This window comes from Pristiophorus japonicus, chromosome 5 (genome assembly GCF_044704955.1).
Source record: "Pristiophorus japonicus isolate sPriJap1 chromosome 5, sPriJap1.hap1, whole genome shotgun sequence".
Classification (NCBI taxonomy): Eukaryota; Metazoa; Chordata; class Chondrichthyes; family Pristiophoridae; genus Pristiophorus; species Pristiophorus japonicus.
Window position 1 is genome coordinate 277255748 of NC_091981.1, and position 19577 is coordinate 277275324.

Genomic DNA, 19577 nt, shown 5'->3' on the forward strand with positions numbered 1-19577 from the left:
TATGAGCTGCAGAGATGTATTGTTTAGCCTTCTCCTCTTTAAAATCACTGCTAATATCATCACAAAGTGGCCATCAGTCACTTTAACTGTTCCACTGTTCTTTTAAATTTGTGTTTAATGAGTAAGCGCACAAGTATAAATTCTGGTTGGATGTCATAGACATTCCTCTGAGCTTTCCCTGACTGTGACAGATGGAAGATCCATCTTGTTTCATTTCAGAAGAGACTGTTATTACTTTGATTAGAATCTACAGCTCCCCAGCTTTGTGATGCCTTTCAATGGTTTCTGCAAATGGCATTTGAAGGGGAAATTCCTTCTGACCTGGTTTCTCGATATTAGAGGCTATCTGAATGCTCCCTTGTACGCTTGTCTATGAGGCGGTGTGGTAGTTGAATCTTTCTTTCTGTCATGGAACATACATGAGTAAAAACCAGATTATACTGACCGAAAATAACTCAAATTAGTGTACTTGGATATCCAAAAGGTGGGTCAGGCCATTCAATTCAACTACAAGCATTATGTGGCTTTACTTTTATAGCTGTTCGATCAAAAGCTCTCTGTATAAAGAGACATGGAGTCCTGGATTATAACAGGGGTGGGTTGCTTAGGTGGTGTAGGGGGGCGGGGTACGGGGTGGTGTGGGTATGGGTGGGGCGGGATTGGGGAGGTATCGGTGGGGGGGGGGGGGGGTGTAAGTGGGAGGGCATGGATGGGTCGGTGTGGAGGGGGGTATGGGGGGATTGGTGTGGGGGGTATGCGTGAGTCGTGTGGGGTGGGGTATGGGTGGGTTGGTGTGGGGGGATGGGGGAGTTATGGGTGGGTCAGTGTGGGGGGGGTATGGGTGGGTCAGTGTGGGGGGGTATGGGTGGGTCAGTGTGGGGGGGGGGGTATGTGTGGGGCTTATGGGTGGGTCAGTGTGTGGGGGGTATGGGTGGGTCAGTGTGGGGGGTATGGGTGCGTCAGTGTGTGGGGCTTATGGGTGGGTCAGTGTGTGGGGGGTATGGGTGGGTCAGTGTGTGGGGGGGTATGGGTTGGTCAGTGTGTGGGGGGTATGGGTGGGTCAGTGTGGGGGGGTATGTGTGAAGTGGGTTATGGGTGGGTCAGTGTGTGGGGCTTATGGGTGGGTCAGTGTTTGGGGGGGTATGGGTGGGTCAGTGTGTGGGGGGGGTATGGGTTGGTCAGTGTGTGGGGAGTATGGGTGGGTCAGTGTGGGGAGGTGTGTGTGGAGTGGGTTATGGGTGGGTCGGTGTGGGGGGTATGGGTGGGTTAGTGTGGGGGGGGTATGTGTGGGGTGGTATGGGTAGGTCAGTGTGGGGGGTATGGGTGGGTCTGTGTGTGGAGTGGGTTATGGGTGGGTCGGTGTGTGGGGGGAGGTATGGGTGGATTAGTGTGGGGGGGGTATGGGTGGGTCAGGTATGGGTGGGTCAGTGTGGGGGGGGTATGTGTGGAGTGGATTATGTTAGGTCGGTATGTGTGAGGGGGGGTATGGGTGGGTCAGTGTGAAGGGGATATAGGTGGGTCGGATATGGGTGGGTCAGTGTGAAGGGGATATAGGTGGGTCGGATATGGGTGGGTTAGTGTGGGGGGTGATATGGGTAGGTCAGTGTGGGGGGTATGGGTGGGTCAGTGTGGGGAGGTGTGTGTGGAGTGGGTTATGGGTGGGTCGGTGTGTGGGGGGAGGTATGGGTGGATTAGTGTGGGGGGGTATGGGTGGGTCAGGTATGGGTGGGTCAGTGTGGGGGGGTATGTGTGGAGTGGATTATGTTAGGTCGGTGTGTGTGAGGGGGGGTATGGGTGGGTCAGTGTGAAGGGGATATAGGTGGGTCGGATATGGGTGGGTCAGTGTGGGGGAGTATGTGTGGGTCAATGTGAAGGAGGTATGGGTGGGGTGGGGTATGGGTGGGTCGGGTATGTGTGGATCAGTGTAGGGGGTATGTGTGGAGTGGGGTATGGGTGGGTCGGGTATGTGTGGATCAGTGTAGGGGGTATGTGTGGAGTGGGGTATGGGTGGGTGGGTCGGTGTGGGGGGGGTTATGGGTGGGTTGGTGAGATTCAAACGCGCAAGCTGTGGAACGTTATCAGAAAATATTGACACCGAGCCACATAAAGAGATATTAGGACGAAAAGCTTGGTCAAAGAGGTTGGTTTTAGGGAGTGTCTTAAAGGAGGAGAGAGCAGCAGAGACATTTAGGGACGGAATTCGCAAGCTTAGGGCCCATGCAGCTCAAGGCACGGCCACCAATGGTGGGGCGAAGGAAGTGGGGGTAGCACAAAAGGCCAAGAGTTCAAGGGTTGTAAAGCTGGAGGAGGTACAGAGATAGGGAGGGGCGAGACCATGGAGGGATTTGAACATGAGGATGAGTATGTTAAAATCGAGGCATTGGTGTACCAGCAGCCAATGTAGGTCAGCGAGCACAGGCGTGATGGGTGACCGGGACTTGGTGCGAGTTAAGAACATAAGAAATAGGAGCAGGACTAGGCCATTTGGCCCCTCGAACCTGAGTTAGGATATGGGCAGCAGAGTTCTGGATGAGCTGAAGTTTATGAAGGGTGGGAGATGGGAGGTTGGCCAGGAAAGCATGGGAATGGGAACAAAATTATGGATGAGGGTTTCAGCAGCAGATGGGCTGAGACCGGCAATCTTTGTGATGGGGTCGGAAGCTCAGCGCGGGGTCAAATATGACGAGGATTCGGTCTTCCCAGTATTTTATTGGAAGAAATTCCAGCTCCTGCCGGACTGGATGTTGACCAGGCAGTGTGACAACATGGAGGCAGTGGAAGGGTTGAGGGAGGTGTTAGTGAGGTAGAGCTGGTTGTCGTCAGTGTATGTGTGGAACCTGATGTCACGTCTTTGAAAGAGTTTGCCGAGGGGCAGGCGTATAGACAAGAACTAGGAGAGGGCCAATGGTCGATCCTTGGGGGAACTCCGGAAATAATGGTGGGGGAGCAGGAACAGAAGCCGTTGAAGGAGAATATCTGGCTACGACTGGATAGGCAAGAGTGGAGAGGGCAGGCCGACTCAGCTGGTCAATGGAGCAGAGGTGTTGAAGGAGGAATTTGTGGTCAGTCATGTCAAATGCTGCAGACTGAATGAAGAGGGATAGTGCAGCGTGGCCACAGTCACAGAGGATGTCATTTGTGACATCAGCCTAGGATTAGGGCTGTGGCAGGGGCAGAAACCTAATTGGAGAGGTACAAACATGGAGTTGGAGGAAAGGTGGGCCTGGATTTGGAGACGATTTGCAAGGACTTTGGTGAGGAAAGGGAGGTTGGAGATGATTAGTAATTTGCAAGGACAGAGTGGTCAAGGGTGGGTTTTTGAAGAGGGCGGTGGGGTGGGGGGGGGGTGATGACGGCAGATTTGAAAGGGAGGAGGAGAGGGAACCGTTTACAATATCAGCCGGCATGGGGGCAAGGAAAGGAAGTTGGATGGTCAGCAGTTTAGTGGGAATAGGGTCGAGAGAGCAGGAGCTGGGTGTCATGGACAAGATGAGCTCGGAGAGAGCTTGAGAAGACATTGGAGAAAAACTTGAGCAACATGTGAGTTCAGGGCTTGGGGCAAGGGGAAGGGAGGGATGCGGCAGCTAAGGAACTTCCATGTAAAGGCTTATATTTAGAGAGGCTTTGTTTGACCCAGTTCCTATTGCAGTTTATAGCAGCAGAAACAATTATTGGGCTGAAAATTCCTGCCTTGCTGGGTGCGTACGAAGTGTGCACGGACCCGTCGAGGCCTCGCAAAAGCCGGTTTTCAGAGCGCGATGCGCATGTGCCAAAAACAGGCTTTTCCGATCTGTCAGGATTTCTCCGTACCGATCCTCCGCATCCCTGGGAGAAGGACATCCGCGTGGGAGATTGGGCTATTTTCCCAACACATGCCCAGTGAATGTCCTTCAAACTTTTACGCCTGGTAAAAGCAGGCGCATAGCTTACTTTTACCAGCGTTACTCCTTTAAAATGTATAAAAATTAAATTTAAACACTCATTTTTATACTTCAAACCCCTGTCCATTAAGGTAAGTTTATATTTAAACCCATTAAAATAAATTTTTTTTTAAAATTATTTTTTTCTAAAACACTTAATTACATTTCATTTCAATTCATTTTAAATATGTGAGGTATTTTATTTATTTTATTAAGCTGTGTTTCGGTGTTTTAGGGATTTTTCTCATTGATAGTAATTTTGATCAATGAGAATACTGCCTAGTGATTGGTGGTCCAGTCCCACGTGACTCCAGTATGTACGTACATACCTGAAAGCCATGCGCTACATAGTGAATCTAGGCCTCCGACCAGAACCCTACGTTCCTCCGGGACCACGAGGTACTATTGTAGATTTTTTTCGGGTTGGGGGCGTTCGTATGAAGGAAGCCTCCGACCGCAATTTGAGGATGGTTAGTGACTACCTGTATTATATTTTCTTGTGCTCTTCACACTATATATTTTCTACTTAAACCACCAAACAGATTTATTATAGCATAAGCGTTTGTCTAGTGGAGTGCATTAATTCTGCCACCTTCTGAGTGGTAGAATAAACACTGGGGTGCAGTTTCGGACAGGTAAAGGCACCAGGTCCTACTAAATATATAGCAATTGGGCAGGTGATAGGGAGAGTGCAGGTGATACGGAGAGGAGGGACTGCTTGTGAGATTTATTTTTTTCTTTATTGGTTCATGTTGTGTATCTGTAAAGCATGCACTCCCATGTTCCACCACCATGGAGCGCATCCCCTGAAGTCCCAAGGGATCCCAGCATCCCTTGGGAGCACTGTATATAAGCCAGCCCCTAAGGCCTGTTCCTGACTCTGGAGTGTCTTAATAAAGACTGAGGTCACTGTTACTTTAACCTCCCCGTGTGCAGTCTCATCTGTGTTAGGAACACAATAGTTCACAGGTTGTGGGCGTTGCTGGCAAGGCCGGCATTTATTGCCCATCCCTTAATGGCCCTTGAGAAGGTGGTGGTGAGCCACCTCCTTGAACCGCTGCAGTCTGTGTGGTGAAGGTACTCCCACAGTGCTGACTTCGTAGCGGTTTGGTGGAATTGAGTAGCTTGCAAGGCTATTTCAGAGGGCAATTCACATTGCTGGGTCTGGAGTCACATATAGGCCAGACCAGGTAAGGACAGCAGATTTCCTTCCCTAAAGGACATTAGTGAACCAGTTGGGTTTTTCCTGACAATCCAATAGGCAATCATGGTCATCATTACTGATACTAGCTTTTTAATTTAATTCCAGATTTATTTAATTAACTGAATTTAAATTCCCCAATTGCCATGGTGGGATTTGAGCTCGTGTCTCCGGATCATTAGTCGAGGCCTCTTGATTACCAGTCCAGTAACATAACCACTGCGCTACTGTGCCCATAATATCCTGAGACAATGAATCCAAGAAAAATACCCAATGACAAAAGCAGTCTGTCACTCAAAGGCAGATGACAGGCCCCTGCTTAAGTAGACTGTTAAAGAAAAGAGAAAAGATTTGGCCTACTCAGGTGATGAAAGTTCAAATCTTATCACGGCAGTTTTTGAATTTTAAGTTGTAAATAAGACAAGAAAGTGTCGATGGAGCTGTTGGATTGTCGTTAAAAACCCAACTGGTTTGCTAATGTCCTTTTGCGAAGGAATCCTGCCGTCCTGACCCGGTCTGGCTTATATGTGACTCCGGTCTAAGACCACCGTGGTTGACTCGTAGCTGCCCTCTGAAGTGCATACATCTTTCGGATTGGTTTGTTGCTGTAGTCTTTATAAAAAAAAAACACCTTTCAACCAAAGCGCTTTACAGCCAATTTTGAAGTGTAGTCACTATTGTAATGTAGGAAACACGGCAGCCAATTTGCACACAGCAAACCAGATAATCTGTTTTTTAGTGATGTAGGCTGATGAATAAATATTGGCAGAATTCCCCAGCTCTTCTTCTAAATATGGGATGTTTTACTTCCACCTGAGAGGAAAGACAGGGCCTTGGTTTAACGTCTCATCTGAAAGACGCAACCTCCGACAGTGCAGCAGTGAAGTATCAGCCTTTTTTTTTCAAAAATATACTTTATTCATATAAAACTATCACAATACATTGGAAAGTAGTTCAGTATCTTGCGGTCAGCAATTCCATACAATACACTAGCGTACAGTTTAGTACAATCCGTAAATCACGTTACATGTAGTACTGTGCCAATGGGTGTATTACATGGAGCAGATAAGAACAGGTTTACATTACATTCCAGGATACATTTCAATACCGATCACGAATCTCGTTACATGTAGCACTATGCAGATGAAAGCAGTACACTGAACGGGTGAGGATACATTTACATTTCTTTACAAGTTATTAAACAGTGCAGAGACTTTCATTGTACATGGCACAACACAGGTGTTTTTCAGTCCATGGTGCTCTATGTATACAAGCAGATTAACAAGTACAGCCCGAGGGGGGTCTGATTCCATCCCCTGGGTTTACCGTGGCAGAAGGGCCTTAAACTGTGGCCCTTCCCCACCGTGCCTTTGCGGCGACTGCACCAATCTTTAGTACGTCCCTCAGCACGTACTCCTGGGCCTTGGATTGTGCCAGTCTGCAACACTCGGCCGTGGACATCTCCTTGCTCTGGAAGACCAGCAAGTTTCGGCAAGACCAAAGTGCGTCTTTCACCGAGTTGATGGCTCTCCAGCAGCAGATGATGTCTGTCTCGGTGTGTGTCCCTGGGAACAGCCCAGGGTCCTGTGTTACGGAGCTGCTTGGGATGAACCTCGACAGCAACCACTGCATCTCCTTCCAGACCTGCCTTGCAAAGGGGCAATCCCGAAGGAGATGGATGACAGTCTCATCCGCACTACAGCCAACTCGGGGGCAGAGTGCCGTGTCTCTGAAACCCCGGCTGTGCATGATGGATCTGACGGGTAGGGCCCTTCTCACCGCCAACCAAGCTACGTCTTGGTGCTTGTGTGAAAGTTCTGGCGATGAGATATTCTGCCAAACGAGTTCGACAGTCTGCTCGGGGAACCACCCGTCAGGATCCATCATCTCCTTCTTCCGTAGGGCATTCAGGACCTTGCGTGCCGACCACTGCTTTATGGCCTTGTGGTCAAAGGGGTTTTTCTTGAAAAACTTTTCCACGAAGGACAAGTGGTGCAACTGGTTCGAGCGTTCCGCGGCAGCCTGGCCAGATCAACCCTTCACAACACCAGGGACAGGTAGAATCTCAGCACATAGTGACACTTGGTGTTTGCGTACGAAGGGTCTATGCACAGCTTGATGCAGCCGCACACAAAGGTGGCTGTCAGGGTGAGGGCCATGCTCGGAACGTCCTTTCCCCCCTTGTCCAGAGATTTGTACATCGTGTCTCTGCGGACACGTTCCATTTTGGACCTCCAGACAAAATGGAAGACGGCCCGGGTGACTGCCGCGGCACAGGAGCGGAGTATGGACCAGACCTGCGCCACGTACAACAACACCGAGAGCACCTCACTCCTGGTGACCAGGTTCTTTCTCGCAATGGAGAGGGAGCGCAGCTTCCACCACCCCAGCCTGAATTATTTTTTTCAAAATATATACTTTTTATTCATATAAAAATTTGCACGATAAATTGGAAGGCAGTTCAGTACATTTGGATGCTGACCGCAGTTCCGTTCAATACATTTGCTTGCTTTACATTTCAGGGTACAATTCAGGATATTTTGTAATACAGTCATCAAATTACGTTACATGTGGCACTATACAGTACACGGAACAGGTGAGGGTACAGTTACATTTCTTTACAACATACATTACTAAACAGTTGCTGAATTTGCATTATACATGGCACTGCATAGGTGTTTTCAGATCATGGTGCTCTTATGTATACAAAGGTTTACATCCCAGCTTGAATTACGAGCTAACATCTCTGGAGTGGGACTTGAACCCACAACCTTCTGACTCCGAGGCGAGAGTGCTGCCCACTGAGCCACAGCTGAGTCATAGTGGCTCATGTCTTTTTGTTTGAAATGGTGGTGAAGGTGAATTCTCACTGTGTATTTTTGACACACTATTTTTCTTCAAGCCCAGCTGAGTTCACTGAATATTTTGCTTCCAGGCGAGTCTTTGAAGTTGGTCTTTAGGTTATCTGAAATTAATTTGCAGTGAGATGCGAACCTGGCTTAGATTGTTTCCCCCGCTCCTCTCCTGATTGACACGGACCTTGCAGCCCTCCAGGGAGATAGTGGGCAGGCTCAGGAATTGCAGTTGCATTGTTCCCTGTCTCTCCCATTGCCAGTGGCACCTGGGGCTAAATTGTAGCAGCACTACTGCCATCCTGTCTCAGATCCGTCATCATCATAGGCAGTCCCTCGGAATCGAGGATGACGCTTCCACAAGAATTCACAGATGTTTCAATGAAGGATCCGATATTCCAGTCCTGAACTCCAATTGAGGGGGTGGAAGATGCACATCAGCCACCACACGGGCTCGACAGAGCTAGGCCTTTATCCAGTGGCAAGGGTTGAACCAGGACGACTGGATACCTGCTCTGCTGCAAATTTCAGTAATGTAGCATAAACTGCAGTTCAGACTTGGGATCTGCCTTTGGCTGTGTTGCAATATTTAACTCACTAAGATTTCTTATTTGAGGACCACACCCTGAGTTTTCACCGCAGATAAAATTGCCGAGTATTACAAACAATGTGCCCTTTAATTTTATTTGGCACCACTGCGTGGGCTGCAGGCTATTCAAAGTGCCGCACGTGTGCAGTGTTTGCATTGAAAAGGCGGCAAGCCGGCTACGCTAAATCCACAGCTGCACAGCTTACATGGATCATTTGATTGCAGAATATTTACAGCACAAGAAACAGGCCATTCAGCCCAACATGTCCAAGCATAGATTGGGTGACCTCTTTTGCGGAGCACCTCCGTTCAGTCCGCAAGTATGACTGTCACTTTAATTTTCCACTCCACTCCCACTCTGACCTCTCTGTCCTCGGTCTCCTACACTGTTCCAACAAAGCTCAATGAAAGCTCGAGGAACAGCACCTCATCTTTCGTTTAGGCACTTTTCTGGACTCAACATCGAGTTCAAAAATTTCAGCGTAACCGCTGCCAATCCTTGGCTCCCTTTCCCTTCCCCCCACCCCCTCCCCACCCCCAAGCCTGTTTCTTTTTTCTCCTTGTCTCTAATGGCAGTTGGTCATTATCCCATCATTCACATTATCCTGACTAATGCTTTTCTAACTCCTGACATTAGCATTTGAATTTGGACCATCATCCCTTTTGTCTCTCTAATCTCTCCTATCTTCCAATCTATCACAGACCTTCCCTTTTGCCCTTCAGGGCTTGTTAAGAATCTGTTCTTAAGAACACAATAAATAGGAACAGGAGTAGGCCGTACGGCCCCTCGAGCCTGCTCCGCCATTCAAAAAGATCATGGCTGATCCGATCATGGACTCAACTCTGCTTCCCTGCCCGTTCCCCATAACCCCTTATTCACTTATCGTTGATGAAACTGTCTATTTCTGTCTTAAATTTATTCAATGTCCCAGCTTCCACAGCTCTCTGAGGCAGCGAATTCCACAGATTTACAACCCTCAGAGAAGAAATTTCTCCTCATCTCTGTTTTAAATGGGCGGCCCCTTATTATGAGATCATGCCCTCTAGTTCTAGTCTCCCCCATCAGTGGAAACATCCTCTCTGCATCCACCTTGTTAAGCCCCCTCATAATCATATACATAGAAACATAGAAAATAGGTGCAGGAGTAGGCCATTCGGCCCTTCTAGCCTGCACCGCCATTCAATGAGTTCATGGCTGAACATTCAACTTCAGTACCCCATTCCTGCTTTCTCGCCATACCCCTTGATCCCCCTAGCAGTAAGGACCTCATCTAACTCCTTTTTGAATATATTTAGTGAATTGGCCTCAACAACTTTCTGTGGTAGAGAATTCCACAGGTTCACCACTCTCTGGGTGAAGAAGTTCCTCCGCATCTCGGTCCTAAATGGCTTACCCCTTATCCTTAGACTGTGACCCCTGGTTCTGGACTTCCCCAACATTGGGAACATTCTTCCTGCATCTAACCTGTCTAACCCCGTCAGAATTTTATATGTTTCTATGAGGTCCCCTCTCATTCTTCTGAATTCTAATGAGTAGAGGCCCAACCTACTCAACCGTTCCTCATAAGTCAACCCCCTCATCCCCAGAATCAACCAAGTGAACCTTCTCTGAACTGCCTTCAAAGCAAGTATATAAATATGAAAACCAAAACTGCACGCAGTATTCCAGATGTGGCCTCACCAAAACCTTGTATAGCTGTAGCAAGACTTCCCTGCTTTTATACTCCATCCCCCTTGCAATAAAAGCCAAGATACCATTAGCCTTCTTGATCACTTGCTGTACCTGCATATTATCCTTTTGTGTTTCATGCACAAATACCCCCAGGTCCCGCTGTACTGCGGCACTTTGCAATCTTTCTCCATTTAAATAATAACTTGCTCTTTGATTTTTTTTCTGCCAAAGTGCATGACCTCACACTTTCCAACATTATACTCCATCTGCCAAATTTTTGCCCATTCACTTAGTCTGTCTATGTCCTTTTGCAGATTTTTGTGTCCTCATCACGCATTGCTTTTCCTCCCATCTTTGTATCTTCTCAAACACTCTCCAGTTCTGACGAAGGGTCATCGACCCGAAACATTAACTCTGCTTCCTCGCCACGGACGCTGAGATTTCCAGCATTTTCTGTTTTTATGTCCAAGCTTGTGTGTGTGCCCCGCAAGAGTTTTCTCCCACTCCTCTTCATCTAATCCTCTCAACTATTCCTTTCTTAGTCATATGCTAATCTAGCTTCCCCTTAAATGCATCTGTGCTATTCGCCTCAACTACTTCTTGTTCCACATTCTCACCACTCTCTGGGTAAAGAAGTGTCTCCTGAATTCCCTATTGGAGATCTTTTGACTTTTTTTTAGTAACCAAGGAAACGTGGACTCCTGTGTCAATATTTAAAAAAAAATCTTATTTCCTAAATAAAGTAAATCTGGGTCCGAGGCAGGGTGAAGGTTTTTGTCATGTATCCTACATGGTTACTGCTTGTACTACAAGGTGTACCACCAGAGGGCACTGCAGTGGGAGAGTTGTTGGTTACCTGTACAGGTGTGCCAGGCCTGGTATAAAAGGCAGGCCACCAGGTGTGATCCTCACTTTGGAGTTACATTAAATAGACTAAGGTCACTACAGTTCAAGTACAACACATTGCCTCGTGGAGTCACTATCAGAGCATCTGAAGACACAACAGTTTTCATGCGCACAAGATGCTTAAGTGACTTCAAATACTTGAAAGGGGAAAAATTTGCATGGCCATGGGAAAGTGGCAGGAGTGGGATGACTGGATCGCCCTTTCAAAGAGCTGCCATGATGGGCCGAATGGCCTCCCTCTGTGCTGCATCATTCTGTGTGAGCCTCAGAAAAGCCCTTGACCTTTCATAAGAGTGTCAGCCCATTCAGAAATTGCTAAAATTCCACAATTTTATTCTGCCACATCGTAATTGTTGCAATCACCTTATCAGTTGGGATAGGTTTTCTTCCTTTTTGTTTTGTGCGGTTGGAATGGCCTGTTTCTGCGCTGTAAATACTCTGTAATACTTTGTAATGTTGGTCAATGGCGAAATCTCGGGTTGTGGTCCTATTAAGTAAAGAAATCTTAGTGGGTTAAGCAATGTGATACAGCCAGAGGTGTGGAAGAGATGAATCGGCTGCAATCTGTTTCTGGGATGTGCCGATGGTTCGGTTGTTGCTTTGTGTGAATTCAGTGTCCTTCAAATGTGTGCGGATGAAGTAGAAATGTTTCAGAATGTTTCCTCTTCTGTGGATTTTAGTGCTACGATTTCTGCTCCCGAGACCTGACTTGTGCTCGCTCCTCCCTTACAGGGAGAAGACAGCTCCCATTCCAGTGGCAGCCCTTCCAAGGGCTTCTTTTCCCGGAATTTCTACAATCGCCCGTCCAGCCCCGTCTCCGCCCCGGTGCGGGTGAAGCAAAGCCCCGGCTCGCCAAAGACGGTCTTCCCTTTCCCCCAAGACTCCTCGCCAAGGTCCCCCCGTCGGATGAGCTTCAGTGGTATCTTCCGCTCCACCTCGAAGGAATCCTCCAGCAGCTCCGTCTCTACCTCGCCCGTCTCGATGAAGTTTTTCTCCAGATCCAGAAAAGGTAAGAGCATGGTTAGGAGGGGGGGGGGGGGGAGGGGGTGTATTAAGAGACTCGAAGTGTTCGACGCCCTCACGGATTATTCTCTTCCATTTTGAGCGATCGACATGTAGCAGTTTTTGGGCTGTCACTTCCACGGCTAACAGTATTCCACATTCCATAGAATGATACTGCACAGGAGGTGACCATTCGGCCCATCGTGCCTGCGCCGGCTCTTTGGTCGAGCTATCCAATTAGTCCCACTCCCTCCTGTTCCTTCCTTCACAGCCCCGCAAATGTTTTCCCTTTTCAAGTATTTATCCAATTCCCTTTTTGAAAGCCACTAATGAACCTGCTTCCACTGCCCTTTCAGGCAGTGCGTTCCAGATCATCACAACTCATTGCTTACATTTTTTTTCCCCTCCTCTCCCCTCTGGTTCGTTTGCTAGAAATCGGTGTCCTCTGGTTACCGACCCTCCTGCCAGTGGAAAGAGTTTCTCCCCATCCACTCTATCAAACCTCCTCATAATTTTGAACACCTCTGTCAAATCTCCGCTGTACCTTCTCTGCTCTGAGGAGAACAATCCCAGCTTCTCCAGTCTATCTGCATTCGGTTGATGTGGTAATTGAAGTAGGTTTGTTTCCCCACAGGAAAGAGAATGCAGGATTTTATTGTTTCTGTTCAGCAATTCTGCCAAATTGTTGCTTTCCTAACTCTGATGGTGTGAGGTTGGCCTCTGTGGAAGTGGATTACCCACATCCTGCTGCTCCCCAGCGTGATTGAATTAAGCATACAGGCAACTGTCGTGTGAATTGAACATCTTTTATCTCTATTTAAAACTGTTACACTGCTGTTACGGACTAGTAGTGCGCAGGTAAAATTGTGAACTTTTCCCGTGTGTGTTCCTGATGAGTGTCGAGTGGAAGCCCAGCATTCCCATGAGAGCATGGGTACAATCACTTAGAGAATAGGGAGGGACATCGGGGGCGTTTCCCGGGCAGATCCGCACACGGTTAACACACACACTCTCACTATCAACACACACACTCTCACTGTAAACACACACACACTCTCACTGTAAACACACACACACTCTCACTGTAAACACACACACACTCTCACTGTAAACACACACACTTTCACTGTAAACACACACACACTCTCACTGTAAACACACACACACTCTCACTGTAAACACACACACTCTCACTGTAAACACACACACTCTCACTGTAAACACACACACTCTCACTGTAAACACACACACTCACTGTAAACACACACACGCTCTCACTATAAACACACACACTCTCACTGTAAACACACACACACACTCTCACTGTAAACACACACACTCTCACTGTAAACACACACACACTCACTGTAAACACACACACTCGCACTATAAACACACACACACTCTCACTATAAACACACACACACACACTCTCACTATAAACACACACTCTCACTATAAACACACACACTCACTGTAAACACACACACACACACACACACACACTCTCACGATAAACACACACACTCTCACTGTAAACACACACACACACACACACACACACACACTCTCACGATAAACACACACACTCTCGCTGTAAACACACACACACTCTCGCTGTAAACACACACGCTCTCGCTGTAAACACACACACTCTCGCTGTAAACACACACACTCTCGCTGTAAACACACACACTCTCGCTGTAAACACACACACACTCTCACTGTAAACACACACACACACTCTCACTATAAACACACACACACTCTCACTATAAACACACCCTGACTCACTCTTAATACACACATACACACACACATACACACAATAAATGCATGCACACACTCATTATAAACACACACACACTCACTATAAACATACACACACACTCGCTATGAACACGTACACTCACTATAAACACACATACGCACACTAAACACGCACTCTCACTATAAACGCACACACACGCACTCTCACTATAAACACGTACTCTCACCAAAAACACGCACTCTCACTATAAACACGTACTCTCACTCTCACTATAAACACGTACTCTCACTCTCACTATAAACACACACACGCACTCTCACTATAAACACACACGCACTCTCACTATAAACACGCACTCTCACTATAAACACGCGCACGTGCTATAAACACGCACACACTATAAACACGCACACTCACTATAAACACGCACACACACATATACTATAAACACGCACTCTCATTATAAACACACACACACACACACACACACACCCTCACTAATCACTCAATCCCTCACTCACCTCACTAACCTCACTCTAAACACGCACACTCGCTAGCTCCTGAGAGAGAACATTTGGATAATCGTGCATGGGGACCCCCCACTTCATTACTAAACTTGATCGCCACTCCATCGTTAAATAAAGCCGGCTTTGGGAATTCAGGCTTTGCATCTTGTGATTTGAATTGTGGTACTTTGTCAGAAACTATGCTTCGCAGTGAATGGATAAAATACACACAATGCTGTGGAAACTAAAAGGAAAATGATTGCAAGAAGAGCAAGTGGAATGTGCTTTTAGCTGGAAAGTAGACAATTGACATATTTTTCAAACTGAATGGAATTGAGCCATTTTACACAAGAATCTACTGGGTGTGGTCTCTATCTCTTGCTTCCTCTCTGCAAAGTTATAGTGCAGTTTGCAGCAGAGCATAGTTGCAATACCAAGTAACGCATACTTAGCATTGTTTTTTATAACTTGACGAAGGCTTGAGAATCGATGGACAGACTGAAGAAGCCACAGGGTGAGCGAGTGCACTGGATTATCTGACACACGATTGCAATGGTGGTTTAGCAGAGCTGGGCAGACCCTGACTTCCTGTTTGTCACAGACGTGCAGCCTGTTACTAGGCTATGATATCGGTGTGTTAACCCGGTTCAGGCCCAGGCCGGGTCTGATTTGCAGACGAAGAGATAATTTGTAAAGGAGCCGAGATAGAAGGTGGAATGAAAGCGGGTAAAGGGAGTTCAGATATCGATCAGCTCAATATCCTCATCATCATAGGCAGTCCCTCGAAACGAGGATGACTTGCTTCCACGCCAAAAAAAAGGATGAGTTCACAGGTGTTTTGAATGAAGAACCCGAACTACATCCTCAAGGGTGGAAGATGCCTGTGCGTGGATATTTTTTAACGTGTGGTGGCCGTTGCACACCAGTCATCACATACAGCAGGCGCAGCGAGGTCGGGGTGAAGGAGCTGTGAGACTGTGGAGGGATGTAATCGGGGCCCAGGGGAGGCGTGAGTTTGGGGCCAGGGGCCCAGGGGCAGCACGGGCCAGCCCACACTGCGATACGTATGCACACTAGGTCCATGCAGGAGAGCTGGTCTCCAGTTGTCTTGGGTAATCCTTGCCACTGGATCAAGACCTAGCTCTGTCAAGCTATCAGCTACGGTCTAATTGAATTGCGGGGCGGGGCCTGAAATGGCCGGCCCTGTTCCTATGAGATGACTCGATCTCCGTGAGCTGGGTCCTGAGATGTCCCATTTTGGAGCTGTGACCTGGCCGTGCCCATTTTCTGGCACATGTGTAGTCAGCAGAAGGGGATGGGGGGTGGGGTGTGTGTGTGTGTGTGTGGCGGGGACCGGGGGAGGAAGGGTCCAGATATTGTCGTCCAATGAGATAACGCCATTATTAAATGCCCCTGCTAGTAGGCACTTCTACCACTGCTGAGTAACGCCAGACCTGATGGCAGAGCAATGACATTATCATAAGCTCTAATCATTCGGACGTTGCATGCGATCCCCAAACCTGACCCAGGCTGGAGAGCTTGTTCGACATTGGAGCCCAGGACCTTCACTGACAGCACTTTCCAGTATTCGTAAAAACAGCCTACACAACAGGATTAGGACTTCTACCGTCTGGAGGTTCCCCCTGTAGTATGTTCCTGGAGTTGCCACATACTCCATAGTGGACTGCGGTGTTGTGATTCCCTCCATCCACCCAGCACAGACGCAGGTAGAGGAGGCCTCCACACTCGGTTGGCGCAGCCTCCACTGACCACAGCAATCGTTGGTGCTCGCAAAGCCTCCTTCTTAGAACAATGGGTCCCCTGAGCCCTGACTCCACAGACTCGTCAGCTGAAGGTAGACGTGAGGTGGTCCTTCTCTGCCATCACCACCCGCACGTCACCGCAGCTTAGTCCTGCTCCAAGTATCACCCAGTGCCCATTCTTGTACCTCGGATTTGGATTCTCGCGGGATGCATGTACCTGGGAGGGTTACGTATATACTGTAAACTCATTGCTTGCTCCGAGTGTCAGCAGTGGCTCAGTGGGTAGCACATTCGTCCTCCGAGTCAGAAGGTTGTGGGTTCAAGTCCCACTCCAGAGACTTGAGCACAAAAATCCAGGCTGACACTACAATGCACTACTGAGGGAGCACTGCGCTGTCAGAGGTGTCGTCTTTTGGATGAGACATTAAACCGAGGCCCCGTCTGCTCTCTGAGGTGGATGTAAACGATCCCACGGCATTATTTCGAAGAAGAGCAAGGGGAGTTAACCCCGGTGTCCTGGCCAATATTTCTCTCTCCAATCAACATAATTAAAACAGATTTATCTGGTCATTATCACGTGGGAGTTTGATGTGCGCAAATTGGCTGCCGCGTTTCCTACATTACAACAGTGACTACACTCCAAAAATACCTCATTAGCTGTAAAGCGCTTTGGGACGTCCGGTGTTCGTGAAAAGCGCTATATAAATGCATGGGGACTGGGAGAAATTTAGAACTCGAGAGGAGGACAAAGGGTTTGATTAGGGCAGGGAAAATGGAGTACGAGAAGAAGCTTGCAGGGAACATTAAGGCGGATTGCAAAAGTTTCTATAGGTATGTAAAGAGAAAAAGGTTAGTAAAGACAAACATAGGTCAACTGCAGTCAGAATCAAGGGAAGTCATAACGGGGAACAAAGAAATGGCAGACCAATTGAACAAGTACTTTGGTTCGGTATTCACTAAGGAGGACACAAACAACCTTCCGGATATAAAAGGGGTCAGAGGGTCTAGTAAGGAGGAGGAACTGAGGGAAATCTTTATTAGTCGGGAAATTGTGTTGGGGAAATTGATGGGATTGAAGGCCGATAAATCCCTAGGGCCTGATGGACTGCATCCCAGAGTACTTAAGGAGGTGGCCTTGGAAATAGCGGATGCATTGACAGTCATTTTCCAACATTCCATTGACTCTGGATCAGTTCCTATCGAGTGGAGGGTAGCCAATGTAACCCCACTTTTTAAAAAAAGGAGGGAGAGAGAAAACAGGTAATTATAGACCGGTCAACCTGACCTCAGTAGTGGGTAAAATGATGGAATCAATTATTAAGGATGTCATAGCAGCGCATTTGGAAAATGGTGACATGATAGGTCCAAGTCAGCATGGATTTGTGAAAGGGAAATCATGCTTGACAAATCTTCTGGAATTTTTTGAGGATGTTTCCAGTAAAGTAGACAAAGGAGAACCAGTTGATGTGGTATATTTGGACTTTCAGAAGGCTTTCGACAAGGTCCCACACAAGAGATTAATGTGCAAAGTTAAAGCACATGGGATTGGGGGTAGTGTGCTGACGTGGATTGAGAACTGGTTGTCAGACAGGAAGCAAAGAGTAGGAGTAAATGGGTACTTTTCAGAATGGCAGGCAGTGACTAGTGGGGTACCGCAAGGTTCTGTGCTGGGGCACCAGCTGTTTACGTTGTACATTAATGATTTAGACGAGGGGATTAAATGTAGTATCTCCAAATTTGCGGATGACACTAAGTTGGGTGGAAGTGTGAGCTGCGAGGAGGATGCTATTAGGCTGCAGAGTGACTTGGATAGGTTAGGTGAGTGGGCAAATGCATGGCAGATGAAGTATAATGTGGATAAATGTGAGATTATCCACTTTGGTGGTAAAAACAGAGAGACAGACTATTATCTGAATGGTGACAGATTAGGAAAAGGGGAGGTGCAACGAGACCTGGATGTCATGGTACATCAGTCATTGAAGGTTGGCATGCAGGTACAGCAGGCGGTTAAGAAAGCAAATGGCATGTTGGCCTTCATAGCGAGGGGATTTGAGTACAGGGGCAGGGAGGTGTTGCTACAGTTGTACAGGGCCTTGGTGAGGCCACACCTGGAGTATTGTGTACAGTTTTGGTCTCCTAACTTGAGGAAGGACATTCTTGCTATTGAGGGAGTGCAGCGAAGATTCACCAGACTGATTCCCGGGATGGTGGGACTGACCTATCAAGAAAGACTGGATCAACTGGGCTTGTATTCACTGGAGTTCAGAAGAATGAGAGGGGACCTCATAGAAACGTTTAAAATTCTGACGGGTTTAGACAGGTTAGATGCAGGAAGAATGTTCCCAATGTTGGGGAAGTCCAGAACCAGGGGTCACAGTCTGAGGATAAGGGGTAAGCCATTTAGGACCGAGATGAGGAGAAACTTCTTCACCCAGAGAGTGGTGAACCTGTGGAATTCTCTACCACAGAAAGTTGTTGAGGCCAATTCACTAAATATATTCAAAAGGGAGTTAGATGAAGTCCTTACTACTAGGGGGATCAAGGGGTATGGCGAGAAAGCAGGAATGGGGTACTGAAGTTTCATGTTCAGCCATGAACTCATTGAATGGCGGTGCAGGCTAGAAGGGCTGAATGGCCTGCTCCTGCACCTATTTTCTATGTTTCTATGTTTCTATGTCTTTCTTTTTTAGTGCCCAGCTCAAAGCTGTTCTTTCTCCGGCACAGCTACGAAAGAGAAAGGAGCATGTTTCAGAATGCTGTCGTCATGAAACACCTTCAGATATAGCTCTCAGCGCAATGAGTGACAGCACAATGTTTCAATGTATGCTTTGGTGCCTTATGAATTGGGGCCTACAACTCCCAGTTGCCCAATCAACCCCCCCCCCTCCCCCGTTCTTCCAGTAGTGACTTCTCCCGGAGACTCCTGCTTCCTGAACGAGGAAGAGGATGTAGGTTTCGGCGGCCACGTCTTGTGTACGTTCTGCCCCACCTGTTGCGTTCACACAGTGTGAAAGACTAACACATCAAAATTGTGCATTAGCACGTGCAGAGATGCTCTTGCATCACTGTGCAGCCCATAGTCGATGTGATTACATGTACATGCGTAACACGGAAGGAATTGTTTGAAGGAGGTTTATTTATAGAATGGGAAGGAAGGGGTGTTTACAGGGGGAAAGTTGCTGCTGGCTATTCGGCATTTGTGCTAAGTATTCAAAGTACTGTAAGACAGTGTGAGAGGGAGGTAACTGCGTGCAGTGCATGTTTAGTACACCGTATCAATAGAAGGATATAGGAATGGGAGTAGGCCATTTAGCCCCTTCGAGCCTGTTTGGCCATTAACTAAGATCATGGCTGATCTGTGGCCTAACTTCACTTATCCGCCTTTGCCCCATATC

The 19577-nt window shown here is 47.6% G+C and overlaps 1 protein-coding gene across 2 annotated transcripts in view; it reads left to right on the forward strand.

Annotated features, from left to right (window-relative positions):
• LOC139264713 (5'-AMP-activated protein kinase subunit gamma-2-like) overlaps nt 1–19577 on the forward strand; it is a 574817-nt gene that overhangs the window by 232481 nt on the left and 322759 nt on the right. For both annotated transcript variants that reach the window (XM_070881658.1, XM_070881657.1), the window contains exon 3: nt 11873–12149. In XM_070881658.1, coding sequence (XP_070737759.1) covers nt 11873–12149 — 277 coding nt within the window. The remainder of the gene's footprint in view (nt 1–11872; nt 12150–19577) is intronic.